The 13,783-nt window shown below is 46.5% G+C and overlaps 4 protein-coding genes across 6 annotated transcripts; 2 read left to right on the top strand and 2 right to left on the bottom strand.

The window, feature by feature from the left end:
- The first annotated feature begins 47 nt into the window (after positions 1-47).
- Positions 48-3,331, top strand: LOC105696418 (trifunctional enzyme subunit beta, mitochondrial). Of its 2 annotated transcripts, XR_001103719.2 has the most exons (8): positions 48-213; positions 1,005-1,188; positions 1,271-1,646; positions 1,726-1,900; positions 2,079-2,359; positions 2,530-2,838; positions 2,899-3,037; positions 3,221-3,331. XR_001103719.2 is itself a non-coding variant. In XM_012418853.2 (7 exons), exons 1-7 carry the CDS (start codon positions 159-161, stop codon positions 2,941-2,943), a joined length of 1,425 nt encoding a protein of 474 aa, XP_012274276.1. In that variant the 5' UTR covers positions 48-158; the 3' UTR covers positions 2,944-3,129. The 2 variants fall into 2 exon arrangements, 1 of the variants encoding a protein (XP_012274276.1); XM_012418853.2 differs by lacking the exon at positions 3,221-3,331 and having other exon boundaries at positions 2,899-3,129.
- On the bottom strand, positions 2,969-4,623 carry LOC105696422 (exosome complex component RRP41). Its single transcript, XM_012418860.2, has 3 exons — positions 4,208-4,623; positions 3,715-4,017; positions 2,969-3,550 (listed from the first exon to the last, which is right to left on the bottom strand). The coding sequence occupies exons 1-3, from the start codon at positions 4,373-4,375 to the stop codon at positions 3,200-3,202; spliced, it is 822 nt and encodes a 273-aa protein (XP_012274283.1). The 5' UTR covers positions 4,376-4,623; the 3' UTR covers positions 2,969-3,199.
- Positions 4,624-4,795: 172 nt separating this feature from the next.
- Positions 4,796-9,142, top strand: LOC105696421 (dnaJ homolog subfamily A member 1). Of its 2 annotated transcripts, none has more exons than XM_012418859.2 (5): positions 4,796-4,925; positions 6,626-6,823; positions 7,005-7,293; positions 7,377-7,716; positions 7,808-9,142. In XM_012418859.2, the coding sequence occupies exons 2-5, from the start codon at positions 6,692-6,694 to the stop codon at positions 8,235-8,237; spliced, it is 1,191 nt and encodes a 396-aa protein (XP_012274282.1). In that variant the 5' UTR covers positions 4,796-4,925; positions 6,626-6,691; the 3' UTR covers positions 8,238-9,142. The 2 variants fall into 2 exon arrangements, with proteins under 2 accessions (XP_012274282.1, XP_012274281.1); XM_012418858.2 differs by having other exon boundaries at positions 4,867-5,016; positions 7,808-8,237.
- On the bottom strand, positions 9,137-13,690 carry LOC105696416 (E3 ubiquitin-protein ligase TRIM9). Its single transcript, XM_012418847.2, has 9 exons — positions 12,675-13,690; positions 12,319-12,588; positions 12,151-12,246; positions 11,690-12,083; positions 11,593-11,625; positions 11,304-11,470; positions 11,092-11,230; positions 10,791-11,021; positions 9,137-10,667 (listed from the first exon to the last, which is right to left on the bottom strand). The coding sequence occupies exons 1-9, from the start codon at positions 13,134-13,136 to the stop codon at positions 10,342-10,344; spliced, it is 2,118 nt and encodes a 705-aa protein (XP_012274270.1). The 5' UTR covers positions 13,137-13,690; the 3' UTR covers positions 9,137-10,341.
- Between the last annotated feature and the right edge of the window lie 93 nt (positions 13,691-13,783).

Raw genomic sequence — 13,783 nt, 5'->3', positions numbered from 1 at the left:
GAATCCTTGCCCGTAAGCAATCTACCAACTCATCTCCGTTTCTTGAGCGGTCTTGAGTTAAGGGAGGGGGAAGTACTCTGATCCATTTGGAAAGGAAGCAGTTTACTTTTATACGATACTTTGTAGTGAATAAAGTACGATAGTATTAATATAGAAAAATGGCCACATTTCTTCAAAACGCAAAGAGGATTAACCGAAACCTTGTTCTAAATGGTATCGTTTGTTACTCAACCTTTCTTGACATATATATATATATATATGAAATATAAAAAAGTACTTAAACGTAATAATAAGGAAATATATGATTTAAATTTGACGAATTTTTATAATCAACGGTGTCACAGCGTTTTTTGTAGCGTTAATAATATTTCGAGATTCAATTATGAAAGCGTAACTATCATCTAGTTGTGATTGTCAATGTGCATAATGTAGATTCTTTCATTCGTATCTCTATCTGGATAAAACCATTATTACATTAAACCGTTAATTATATTATAAAAGCTCTTATCAATAATTCAATCAATATCTGTATTTTGAAAATGATAATAGCTTTTAAGTTGTAATGAAATTATGTTACTAAATTCGTAAAGAAAAATTAGAGTTGCATCAAGTCGTTATACAAAGTCCAAAGTTCCTTTTCTCTCCGGATAAGGATATAATTGGACATACATTGTATTTACAGTAGTAGTAGTAGTAGTATATAGTGAATGTTATATGTATTGTATCAGGGTTTTTGACATGAAAATGGTGTTTCACTTCTGAACTTTAATGAGATACTAGTTCTGACGTATTGTTGCCGAATGATCGATTTGTAGGGACAAGTTCTGTGGGTTTTAGATATCATTGGGGATATGAATGATCTTTACTATTTGAATTTAATAGGTTCGCTTGATCCTGTTAACCAAAATGTGATTATGTAACGCCTACTAAAATAGATATAACATTCTTCAATCCATGTGATAAAATGACATTCTGTTATTTCATTACATTTTTATTTATGACAGGTGTTTATTTAACCGGAACATGCTGTAAGAAATACTTGGAGAGTTTTAGACTCTTTTCTATGAAACATGCAGGTGGACCGGCAAAAAATATTGTCTTTATTGATGGTGTGCGAACCCCATTTTTGCAATCAGGAACAAAATATAATGACCTAATGGCTCACGATTTGGCCACGCATGCTTTACTGTAAGTCGCTATCGTTATGGTCGCGTTTAACAGCTTTATGTCAGTACGTTTCAATTCATGGCCATTTTTCTCCACTTTCCAGTAATTTGAGAAATAGAACAGGAATTTCAAAAGAAATAGTTGATTACATTGTATTTGGAACAGTCATGCAAGAGGTACGAACTTCTAACATCGGACGAGAAGCTGCCTTGGCAGCAGGCTTCGACGATACCACTCCAGCTCATACAGTCACGATGGCTTGTATCAGTAGCAATCAAGCTTTAACTACGGGAATGGGTTTGATGGCATGTGGAGTATATGATACAATTGTCGCTGGTGGTGTCGAATTTATGTCAGACATTCCAATTAGACACAGTCGACAGATGCGCTCGTTGTTGCTAAAAACCAGAAAAGCCAAGACGCTCTCGCAGAAAATGAGTCTTCTTGCTAGCATTAGACCTTCGCACTTTACTCCAGATGTAAGATGAAAACATTATTTCTTTGTAATTATAAGTGACTACATAAGATTAGTAAGGCGATATCTCATGATATTTCCAGTTACCAGCTGTAGCTGAGTTTTCCAGTGGAGAAACGATGGGCCATAGTAGCGACCGTTTGGCAGCAGCCTTTAAGATATCAAGAACCGAACAAGATCAGTACTCGTTAAGGTCACATTCTCTCGCCGCACGTGCTCAACAGCAAGGATACCTGACGGATTTAGTTCCTTACAAGGGTAGGTTAAGATTTTTTTCGCTCGATTAAGTAAGTTATAAATTAACGCAACATAACGTTACACGTTGATGATACCACCCAGGTATTTCAAAATCTTCGCTATTGTTACTACCTGATTTCCTACCAGGAGGGGAGTCGTATAAGTTCCTCGTAGTCATATCCGTAACTCCCTTGTTTAGTTCCAGGAGTTGACGGTGTAGTGGATAAAGACAACGGAGTTCGAGTTTCGACGTTGGATCAAATGAGTAAACTTAAACCTGCGTTCGTCAAACCGTACGGAACGATTACCGCAGCGAACGCGTCCTTTCTTACGGACGGAGCTTCGGCGGCTCTGATAATGACGGAAGAAAAAGCGCATCAACTAGGACTTAAGCCTAAGGCATACATGCGTGGTTTCATTTACGTATCCCAAGATCCCGTGGATCAGTTGCTTCTTGGTCCAGCATATGCCATACCAAAGGTACGCTGTTTCGTCAAGTGCCGAAACAATTGACGAGCATCCGGTCTAAACGGGGTTGTGAAGCCATCGATCACCCTTGCGACACTCAGTGTTAACGTGCACCGCTTTTATTAGTTTCCAAGTATTTCGACAACATAAATGGCTTGCCTTTCAAATTGGTTACGTTGCAGATTTTGGACAAAACTGGTCTCAAGGTGGATGATGTCGGAGTGTGGGAAGTACACGAAGCATTTGCAGCCCAAATTCTCGCAAATCTGAAGGCACTGGATTCTGATTATTTTGCGGAGAACTATTTGAAAAGGAGATCCGGGAAAGTAGGAGTACCTGACCTTTCAAAGTGGAATGCGTGGGGTGGATCGCTCTCTATCGGACACCCTTTTGCCGCAACGGGAGTACGTTTAGCTACACACACCGCTAATCGACTGATACGAGAAAATCAACAATTTGGATTAATTGCAGCCTGTGCTGCTGGCGGTCAGGTAATTAATATTCTAGTGTCGTGGTCGCTACCATAGTTTTAATATCTACATTTCTTGCAGGGTGTCGCAATGATCATGGAGAAATACCCAGATGCCAAGATTTAATTGACGTTTCAGGGATTATATATTCTCAACTACATAGAATGCTATATCAAAAATATCATTATATTTTTCTACGCTAATTTGCGATTTTGTATTGGTAAGTCACAGCATGGAATATTCAACAAGTGGCCAACTAGCACTGACTATTTTTGTAAATTAATCGAAGGAGAATATAGCCGTTAAACAGTTTCCTAGCTGTTCTTTGAGATTATTTATTGAATAATATGCAAAGATACGGTTCACCCAAAATGAATGCCTTTTAGTCTAACGAAATTTGCAGATTAAAAGGTGAAAATGGAGAATGCAGAGTCAAGTGATATCTTACAGCTTCGTCTAAAATTTCTTTTATATGTTTACTGCCACATAAAGCTTGGTTTCTAAGAGTCTGAAACTTCGATAAATGCAATCGCTGACCCGCTCCATGTCCCATTACTACCATTCCTTTATATGGATCGCTATTTATCCCAGGAAGCGTAATAAAGGATAATGTAACTTCTGAAGCGCATTCTTCGGCAAAATTTGCATCTATTACCCCTGTTCTTGGAGCTTTTTTATTATCTTCTGTAAGTTTCAAGTCCATCAATGTAACCGTGCATCCAATAGCGTAATCCTGAAAAATATTGCTTCATGAAGACCTTGAACACATAATACAGAATAACATGCAAGTATTTTAATGACTCTCCGATACATTCATAAGTAGAGAACAATTTGATGAAAGATTGTAAACTAATTAATCTCATCACATCAGAGTTAAAATTATTCCGGAACAGTAACCTTGATTGGAATGCCAGCGTCGATGAGAGCAACTGTTGCAGCATTGATGGCTGTACAAAATTCACTACCATCGGCTTCTAAAATTTCAAGAAATACATCTATTTGTGAACGCGGATAAAGTTCCAAGCGCACTATAGCTTCCAAGGAGTGCCGTAGTTGAAGAGAACGTTCAACCGATTTTCGATCTCCACGAGGTCTTCTCTTGTGCTCACCGGCACTAAAACTGAATACCGCCGTGCTGTATTGACAGTTTAATACTCCCCCTGCGGTTTTACTGCTACTCCTACCGGTATTTGACTTGGGCTATAATGACGATAATGATAAGCAATAAAATGGTGATAAAGATGAAATATAATGATGGTTTTTTTTTTTTACTTGAACATCGCCAAAATTAACAAGAACAGGAATATTGTGATAACTTAACCAAAGGCCAATACCTGATAAATTATATTATAATAAAGGACACAGAATACTTAAAACAAAAAACAGTAACCTGATGTGGTCCATAGACTGCAACGAGGACTTTGGTTTTGCCTTGTTCAAAATAGGCACTTCCATCAGCATGTCCAAAGACATTCATTTTCAATCGAATTTGCCGAAGTTCCAAAGGACGTCGTCCATCGATTCGAAGACCGTTATCATTTTCTTGTTCACCGGACATTGGTGCGTAGTGCTATTTCTACAAAGATATATCTTAAACCTAGTACTTGATTTTTTGATACTCCTTCACATTAAAAGAAGTGCCGAGAAATCGAGGTTAACTTAGTGCCGAATATTATAGAATTCGAAGTTGAAATTATTTCTAATTAGATAGAACTAGATAGAAGTAGATATAACTGGTCAGAACTGGCAGATGATTGTGTGTCGAAAAAATGTCTAGACCAGAAACTGATATCGAATGTTGCGGCCTGCCCATACCGTCGCCATCTTGGCACTGTGTCCAGTTGGGACGTGTCCACTCTCGCGTTCGATCGTGGCGACGTCACTGTTCCTTGATGTAGTTCGGTACGGTTGCGATAGTGGTCCTCTTCTCCGAGCCGCTTGTAACGAGCCAATAGGAATGGTTTCTAGAGGGCGTTTTGTACATGGGGTCACGTTTTCGTCAGCCATAATTGTTCTCCTGTCTTCTCTTTGATCTTATCCATTTTGACGTCCATTGCTAGTGGAAGAAGTTTCGAGAAGGTTCAACAACGATCGGAGGGAAATAATACGTATGTGATATCGCAGCTTTTCATTTTTAGCGTCAGAGAAGTACGCGCGTGAGACTTACGCAGCCCTAGATTGTAGAATTTCTCATTGGAGGTAAGGTTTGCCCTCCACGTTGTTGTTGCTCTTACATTTCCGCAACCGACTATTTGAACTCGCTGGCCGATCGATACGATTTTTAGTAAATCGACGTTAGAAAGTCTTTTCCTCAGTAATTTCAATTTTCTTCGTTCTGCGTGTACATGCGGCCTCGTTTTGTGACGAACGGATCTTGTTGGTTTGCACAATTTTTGGAAAAATGGTACCACACATTAAAAATCATTTAATTGCAATCTGATCAATGGTGCCAACGATACTTGATGATTGCAAGTGAAAAAGTAGTCTTGCCGTTAAGTCATTGGAAACTCCGTTAACCCGTTAACGTTAAAATGTCCCCTCAGAGGGGACAGCGGAGTGCAAAGGGTTAAGCATCCCTAGAGATTGGTATCTGTTTGTATTCGAGCGACTCGTAGATGTTCTGGATGCTTCCATTTAGATGATATGACCGAATTATAACACCTATCTAATTGTGGATTATGGTTTTGCCAATGGAAATTTCAAATAAATGTAATTTCCATTTCATAGATATCGAGTGTCTGTTGAAAATGTATTTGGTACATCGCTGGTTGACTTGACTAGGTAGCGAATGGGACAGCTGAGATATCGTTAACTTGAAATTAATTAAATAACTTTCAAAGTTCAATGCATTCTATATTAAAGCGATCCAATTTTGCTGATCAGCTTTTGAATAAAAGGAAAACACCTTGAAATAATTTTTGGCCAGAAATACATATAACAGAGCTTCAGAAATTATTTGTGAGCTTTCATTAATGGTTTTAAAATGTCGCTCTGGAATGGTTACAAACATAATTGGTAGATATGAAATCTTTGTATTTTCAATGAAATAAATCATTACATATTGCATTTTGGTAATAACATATAAAAATGTAGGGAAATTTATTTTATATGGGTACACTTTTTATCACAAGAAGAAATTCTGATATCTATTAACTCGTTACCACAAATGATTGTATATTGAATGTATCTTTATGCATTTTAAAAAAAACCTTTCAGCTTTTGCCTTGCGGTCGCACAGTGGACTATGCCTGGCAAAATATGCGTGCCCAGATGTGCCATAATTGCAAAAGGTTAAACGAATTCAATGGTTGGCCTAGAAATCGCAGTCGTTATGTAATAAAATGCTATGCGATCAAAATTGCTTGTCCATTATAACGAATTAACAAAAACAGGTTTTAATTATCAAATTAAATAATAACAAAGTCTGCTGCACGCATCGATACCCACCACTGCATAATAATATGGTTTTGCCTGTGATGAAATGGGAACGCCAGACGTAATGTCGCTGCGTTCTAAGTTATCGACTTCACTATTTATGTACTAACTATTGGTTCTTGGACCAAAAAAATCGGGGATCCGTATCCTGGAATAACTCACGTGGTGTATATAAACTTTTGCTGAAATCGTCAACACTTGGCTCGCCATGGCTTGGAAAAGGAAAAGGATGACGAAAGTTGCTCCACCGCCTGAACGTTCGTTCAATGAATGTAGATAAAACGAAAATTTACAAAAACGATGTTCCCAAGAGAGGCTCGAAATGCATTTCCATGTAATTACATAATTAACAGCTAACGACGTATTATTCCAGGTAGTTCTTTAACGGCAGGATACGACAGTTAGTTATCACTGCGGAGAAGAAGACCCGTGAAAGAAAATGGTAAAGGAAACTACATTCTACGACGTGTTGGGGGTAAAACCAGGCTGTTCGCCCGATGACCTTAAGAAAGCATACAGAAAGCTTGCCTTGAAGTATCATCCGGATAAAAATCCCAATGAAGGCGACCGGGTAAGTTAATTTGTCATTCGTTGTTAGTAATAACCGCGCCACGCGTGAACCTTACTTGGAAACTTGGGAGAGTACCGATTTCAATTAATTAGAGAAAGAGCGGTGGTTTGATTACGCCGCCGTTGTTGTACGTTGTTCCGGATACGTGACACCGAACGTAACGATTACGTTTCGCTTCCAGTTCAAACAAATCTCGCAAGCTTACGAAGTCTTGTCCAATCCGGAAAAGAAGCGCATTTATGATCAAGGGGGCGAGCAGGCTCTGAAAGAGGGCGGAATGGAAGGGAGTGGGTTCACCTCTCCTATGGATCTCTTCGACGTCTTCTTCGGAGGTCTGGGGAGAAATCGGCGTCGAGGTCGCAAGGGTCAGGATGTAGTCCACCAGCTGTCGGTTTCTCTGGAGGAACTGTACAACGGAACGGTACGAAAACTTGCGCTACAAAAGAACGTCATCTGTGATAAATGCGAAGGTGAGCGGATACTGGGTACTCTCCTTGATTACGTTTCGTTCGAGCCGTATACGACGTACTATTGCCTATTGCGTGTTAAACAGGCGTAGGCGGCAAGAAGGGTTCGGTCGAAAAGTGTCTCCAGTGTGGCGGTTCCGGCCTGCAAGTGCAGATCAATCAGTTGGGTCCGGGAATGATCCAGCAGGTGCAGTCGATGTGCTCGGAGTGCAAAGGACAGGGTCAGCGCATCAATCCGCGAGACCGTTGCAAACAGTGCAACGGCAGAAGAACGATAAGGGACAGGAAGATCTTGGAGGTCAACATCGACAAGGGTATGATGGACGGGCAAAAGATCGTCTTTACCGGCGAGGGAGACCAGGAGCCGGATCTGGAGGCCGGGGACATCGTCATCGTTCTGGACGAGAAGGAGCACGAAGTTTTCAAGTAAGTACTTCGGTCATTCGAGGCGTTGCCACGTGGACGCGGTCGCGCCTGGTCGGTAACGGTTGAAACGCTCGTTCTTCTATTTTTCTAGGCGATCCGGATGCGATCTGATAATGCGCATGCATTTAGGACTGATCGAAAGCCTTTGCGGGTTCCAGAAAGTAATACGAAGTCTGGACGGTAGGAACCTCGTGGTAACTTCGCTCCCCGGCGTAATAACGAAACACGGGGACTTGAAATGTATATTGAACGAGGGAATGCCCGTGTACAAGGATCCGTTTACGCGCGGGCGGCTCGTCATTCAATTCATCGTAAATTTCCCTCAAACGATCGATCCAACGGTGATACCGGCGCTCGAGCAATGTCTACCGCGCAGGGAGGAGGTCATCATTCCGGACGGAGCGGAGGAATGCTATCTGACCGATTTAGATCCCGAACAGGAGGCTAGGCGGAGAGATACTCGGCAGGCGTACGAGGAGGACGAAGGAGGTCCTTCCCGCGTACAGTGCGCCACGCATTAATTTAAGAAACTTAGACTCGAACTTCTCTGAACATGTCTACTTTCACTTTTATTATTTCGGTCTGGTTGAGTCACTTTTGTAGCACGCACATTGTAACGAATATAACATGTCGGTATTTCATCATGACGATCATATCGATCGAATCGATCTTCGGTGGGTGCAGCCAGCGGTACCTTGAATGATTTACATCGTTAATGCCAATGATTCTTCGCGTTTCTTAATATGTAATCACTCGAAGGGGAAAGTCACACTATACGACAGACCACGGTTCATTTGCTCGAATAACCAACACCTGTGTGCGATGTGCGCTCTTACGCGTACGTTTATACGATAGAGGATGCGCCGTACTTGAATTTTCTTTTTACTGCAAAACCTCCAAACGTAAAGGGCTCGGAAAGGAAAGGTTTAGACAAAATTGCGAGAGAATCTTTACCGGTATTTCTTCAAGCGACTCCGTTTCTAAGTGGGGCATCTTTATATTCTGACCGTTTGGATATCATCATGAAATAAATCACTTGTGTTTAATGGGATTATTGCACGTTCTTAAGATGCACATTTTCCATGGAAAATGTATGTCAATGCGTGGAACACGAATTGATATCGTGCAAGGACTTATCTCGTCAAGGAGAAAAATTACTATTAACACGTCGCTGTAAATAGCAGTGATTTACGAGAGTTAACGAAATTGCGATCAACTCCACAAAGCGTATAAAGAACTACTTTGATGCAATGTAGCATTATCACGGGTCGTCAAATTTACTTAGGTTCTTGCTTTCTTTTAAAAATATTAGTTTTTCAAGGTAATCCCCCGCATGCATATGTTAGTAATAATGAAAAGTACCTTAACGATACGTACGTGTATTATTCAGGATTTTAGTGATATAAAAACGTACGAAGTATTTAAATTGATTAAATATAGTTTATTAGTATTTGAAAATAGTTGGCGGCGCAGGCGTATAAAAGGGAAGGTAAATCTCTTATGTTTAGAAAGGTGATTGGCGAAAGCCCATGTTCGATAACCGTTATGTGTTGGTATAAAAAAATCTTGAAAATGCCCCGACCTGCGAGCGCCCACTCATACACAAAAGGGACAAGGGAAAAACGAAACGGAGAAAAGGGAGTACTCTAAGAAAACTCGGTGAGTTGACACGATAACGTGAGCGTTCGTGATGTGACTCGACGCGACGCTATGTACTTTGCACTTCTCGTTTGCATTGTAACTGTAAGTTATCAAATGCGTGCTACAGTCGACGCAGCTGTATTTGAATGGACAAAGTACCGCGAAGTACTAAATAAAAACAGGTGAAATGTACTCGTGGCGATACGATGAATCTAAAAGCAGATTGAAACGGAACAACCGGAGAACGGAGCAAAGCGTAGAAATGGCTTACATTTACAACGCTTAATTCGGTCGGGAAAATGGCGAGTTCCACCAAAGAATACGGTCTGCATTCTGTGGTTGGGCTCGGAGAAGTCTACGGGGGGATATTGGATTCGGACTCGCTCGAGTATCAGCCAATACCTGTCGAGGGTACAAAGCCGAATGATTATTGAATCCAAATCCTTGCTGCGGAACGAGGAGACAAATAGGTAGAATCAAATTTATTACATCGTGCGTATCCCTTAGCCGTGCGAAACGATGACGAACGTATACAGTTAGCATTGAATATGAGGCATTAATGCACGTTAAAAACATGTACTACTTTTAATGGAATCGAAATTGGGAGGAAGAAAGTCATGCAAATGCACGCTCGGTTTGATTTGCAAACGGACGTACATACATACAAGCATACTCGACCGACCTTTATCGGTCCGAAGTATACGACTTGAGCTTTGACGATTTCCGTTGTACGATAAAAAAAAAAAAAAAAAAGCCGAGCCGAGTCCGTCCTCCACTTTATATCGCAATGGCAACTTGATGATGAAGAGCCGTACGCGGTCGGGCAAGAATGAAATGTCGCGATTTTGAGGTGGACGCTATGTAAACGCTCTCGAACGAGTCTATTTCACTAAGTTTCCTTAATTATTTTAGCTTATCGAGAGATCGCCCCGAAACGGAGCCCGGGGTACGAAGAAGATCCTTCCTTGTAACGCCCAAGTGTTCCTAACTTTGTAAGAGTTCGCCCGGGTAATTCTCGCGGGCAACGAGACGTCTGGGAACCTCGAGAGCGGTATGAAGCGTGACGGAAACTCCTCGGTTCAGACTGACCGCGGGGTAAAAGATCCCATAGAGGTCACGGAAGGCGACTCCACCTTGGGGCTGATCGTTGACGAAAAACTGAAGGGTGTGGGCGGTCTCGAGGTCCAAGAGGACGCCCACGGTGGAACCCTGTTGAACGCCGCCTTCCGTCCTCTGGGCATGTCCACCGCCGTGCATGAACCACGAACGCTGACGATCGATGTACATGCTCCAGCCTTTGTCGTCCTTGCCTGGAACAACGACGCGTTCGTTCCTTCGGTTTCTCGCTTCCTTTCGCTTACCGATCGAACGGAATAGAATAGAAATTGAAATGAAAACGATTCAACGAGTTGCTCCGCGAGCCGTGGGCTTACCGAGCATTTGATCGCGAGTGACTTCCGCTCTAGCGACGCCGAACGCTGGATCGGTATCGCTGTGATATCTGTCCACCGTCATCTCCCAGTAATGCACTCCGCGAGAGAACCCGATGTTCGACAAAATAACGCGATGCTCGTAACCCGCACACGACACGCTCATGGCGTCGTCGGAAACGCTGACTTCCTGCGGGACTCCCGCAGTGGCGGTGCTCCAAGAAAACCAGGCAACTGCGGGAAGAAGCGTACTTTGCTGGAGATGTCGAAACCACGAAGGCGTGCCCAAAGAAGGGATACCCACCTTCCGCCGTTTGCAATCCGATCAGCTCGGAGTATTCGCCTTCTCCGGCACAGTTGAAAGCGCGGACGCGGGCCTTGTACAAGGAATCGAAGTGCAAACCGTCTATGGTGCACATGGTTTCGCGACCGCAATACACCTCCTAAGGAGAAAAGAGAAGACCCGTACCGAAGGTATCCGCCGTCGAGCGTTACGGGCGCGCATCGTAGGCTTACTCTAAAATCTCCGCCACGGCCATCGTCGAGCTCGAGGAGGTAGCCATCGACGTCGGGGCACCTCTGGTCGCATCCGCTCGCGTTACTCGGCGGGGGCTGCCAAGCGACGGTGACGCTGTTATTTTCCGCGCTGCACTCCTCCGGGATCAGAAGAGGGGCGGCAGGTGCTAAAACGGAACGTTCGGAACGGTAAACGTCTCGGGGCCGGGGCCGGGGCCGGGGCCGGGGCAGGGACGCACGAGGACGATTACCGCCGACCAGGTACCGACCGGTACTCGGAGTCAATTACCTGGCACGGGACATTCGTCTTCTCGTTGAGAAGCTGCGTCCAAGAGGTCAACGTCGTGTAGTGTGAAGCGGTACCGAGGCGCGCGGGGCGTACTCACGTTTAATCCGAGTAAAGGCGAGCTGGTCGATCGCCCGCCTCAGGGACTGGTCGTCGAGGGTGAAGTCCAGAAGCGGGAGGCGAGTCAGCTCCTCTATGCCGACGGCGTCCACCCAGGACTCGACGGCGTTGGCGACCCTGGCGGAGAGCATTCCACCGATCTGCAGGAACGCCGTGCCGTCGGTCTCCTTCAACGCCTCGATGCAAAAGGTCAGGAGGGAGGTCGTTCCTTGAAGGTGGGCGGCGCATCTCGACACCTGATCCCTGAGGCAGCGAACGCGAGCCTCGCGAGTCTGCCTCGCCACGTCGAGCAACCGGTCCTTTCGGCTCTGCAGCAGAGCCACCAGCGCCGCGACCCGCTGCTCTATCTCCTCTTCCACGACGACGAACTCCTCCTGAAACGGGCGAGCGAGGTCGGTCGGTCGGTCGGTCGGGAGGAGCGACGCGCACTCGGAGACTTACGTGGACTCTGTCCGTCAGCCCCTTGAGCCTTTGAATGAACTCGGTGGTGGAGCGAGCCTTCTCCGAGAGGTGCTGCAGGTTCTGGGACAGCTCGGTCTGCAACACGAAAGCGGAACGACAGACGGTGGTCGTGGGGCGACAAGGGCCGGTCCGAGGGAGGAGCGGCACCTTTTGCGTCTTGCAGGCGGCCGCCAACGGCAGCACGTCTCGGGGGTGGGCGGCGTGCCGGTCCCGGACGCAGAGGGAGCAGGCGGCGAGCTTGCAGGGCGCGCAGTAGAGGCCGAGGGTCTCGCCCCCGTGGTCGGGGCAGGCGCAGGCGCAGGAGGGCTCCGGGCCCGCGCCGCGCTGACTTCCGGGGCCGGGGGGGCCCAGGTTGTGGCTCGCCAGCGGCCCGCGGTTGGGGTGGCAAGACTCCCGACAGGCGTCGCAGTAGCGGATCTGGAACGGGGGACGATGAGAGGGTGTTAGTCCGTGGCAGACGGGGCCGGGGCCGGGGGCCGGGGGCCGGGGGCCGGGGGACCCACCTCGCACTGGTCGCAGGCGACGGTGGCCTCGCCGGGCTCCGTCTCGCACATCTGGCAGAGTGGGTGGGCGCTCCGCGTCTCCCGGTACTTGTCGACGATGCGCCGCATCGCGCGGTACTTGGGCAGGTTGTAGGCGCCGCCCTCGTCGAAGAAGACGTTCTTCCGGCAGACGGGACAGCAGAGGTAGAGCGTGCCGCCGGACGGCGGGGAAGTGCCGTTGGCCGGCGTGCCGACATAGCTGCCGGGGCGCGAGCCGCTGCCGCAGACCACGCCCGAGTCCGTCTCCGAGAGGATGGACAGCTTGTCGGCCTCCTGGTCGGAGCTGGGGGCGGAGTCGGGCAGCGGGTCCGGCGGCGCCTGCAGGTTGACCGCGCACGCCAGGCACAGCGCGTGCCAGCAGGGCAGGAGCACGGGCTCGCTCAGCAGGCTCTTGCACGCGGGGCATCGCAGCTCGTCCTCCATCCTTACCTCGTGCCGTCCACCTCGCCCCCGGGGGTCATCGCGGGACCCTCGCGGCCCGCGAGGCTCGGTTTCCGATCGACCGTCTCATCGATATCCCCCGGCCGGCGGCTTCCTCGACCGTCGGACCGCGTCGCGTCGCCTTCGAGGAGATCGGACCCGAAACCACCCGAAGCCCGTCGGCACTGCGTGGAGATCGGGCGCAGACGCCGTGCCTCCGGGCCGGGCGCATGCGCGACTCGATTCCGAGGAACCTCCAGCGGCCGCGTCGATAGCGCGCGCGGGGGATCCAGGAATACCTGAGGGGATACCCCGCTCGGTCCTAAGCCCACGCGAACCCTCGAGAAGGATGCCGCGAACCGAAATAAACCCGCCTCCCCCGAGGACGTTGGACGTTGGACGTGGCGTTACCCGAATTTTTCATACCTTGCCAATTGTTCGAGAACGTTAACGATGACGCTCCCGATCAATTAGCGACTTCCTCGGTCCAACCCCTTCTCGATATTCTCCGTATCGATTGGTCAATGAATGACACCGTTGCATAAAAACGGGCGTTTACCGCTTACAAGCTGTAACGATGGAAAAATGTCGTTTCTTCGTAGTCGATGGGACAACCGAAATCGAAACCTCGAGTATCCAAAGGTCGCCTG

This window comes from Orussus abietinus, unplaced genomic scaffold (assembly GCF_000612105.2).
Source record: "Orussus abietinus isolate OABI.00-Male unplaced genomic scaffold, Oabi_2.0 scaffold15, whole genome shotgun sequence".
In the NCBI taxonomy this organism is placed as follows: Eukaryota; Metazoa; Arthropoda; class Insecta; order Hymenoptera; family Orussidae; genus Orussus; species Orussus abietinus.
This window is presented reverse-complemented; position numbering and strand designations above follow the sequence as displayed.

Excerpts from the sequence above, each read along its gene's own strand:
- LOC105696418 (XM_012418853.2), top strand. The coding sequence starts at position 159 with ATGGCCACATTTCTTCAAAACGCAAAGAGGATTAACCGAAACCTTGTT. Across the intron at positions 1,189-1,270 it reads TTGGCCACGCATGCTTTACT|TAATTTGAGAAATAGAACAG; the intron begins GTAAGTCGCTAT and ends TCCACTTTCCAG. Across the intron at positions 2,360-2,529 it reads CAGCATATGCCATACCAAAG|ATTTTGGACAAAACTGGTCT; the intron begins GTACGCTGTTTC and ends GTTACGTTGCAG.
- LOC105696422 (XM_012418860.2), bottom strand. The coding sequence starts at position 4,375 with ATGTCCGGTGAACAAGAAAATGATAACGGTCTTCGAATCGATGGACGA. Across the intron at positions 4,018-4,207 it reads CAGTCTATGGACCACATCAG|CCCAAGTCAAATACCGGTAG; the intron begins GTTACTGTTTTT and ends TCGTCATTATAG. Across the intron at positions 3,551-3,714 it reads ACGCTGGCATTCCAATCAAG|GATTACGCTATTGGATGCAC; the intron begins GTTACTGTTCCG and ends AATATTTTTCAG.
- LOC105696421 (XM_012418859.2), top strand. The coding sequence starts at position 6,692 with ATGGTAAAGGAAACTACATTCTACGACGTGTTGGGGGTAAAACCAGGC. Across the intron at positions 6,824-7,004 it reads ATCCCAATGAAGGCGACCGG|TTCAAACAAATCTCGCAAGC; the intron begins GTAAGTTAATTT and ends TTTCGCTTCCAG. Across the intron at positions 7,717-7,807 it reads AAGGAGCACGAAGTTTTCAA|GCGATCCGGATGCGATCTGA; the intron begins GTAAGTACTTCG and ends CTATTTTTCTAG.
- LOC105696416 (XM_012418847.2), bottom strand. The coding sequence starts at position 13,136 with ATGGAGGACGAGCTGCGATGCCCCGCGTGCAAGAGCCTGCTGAGCGAG. Across the intron at positions 12,589-12,674 it reads TCGCCTGCGACCAGTGCGAG|ATCCGCTACTGCGACGCCTG; the intron begins GTGGGTCCCCCG and ends CCCCCGTTCCAG. Across the intron at positions 11,231-11,303 it reads GCCGTGGCGGAGATTTTAGA|GAGGTGTATTGCGGTCGCGA; the intron begins GTAAGCCTACGA and ends TTTTCTCCTTAG.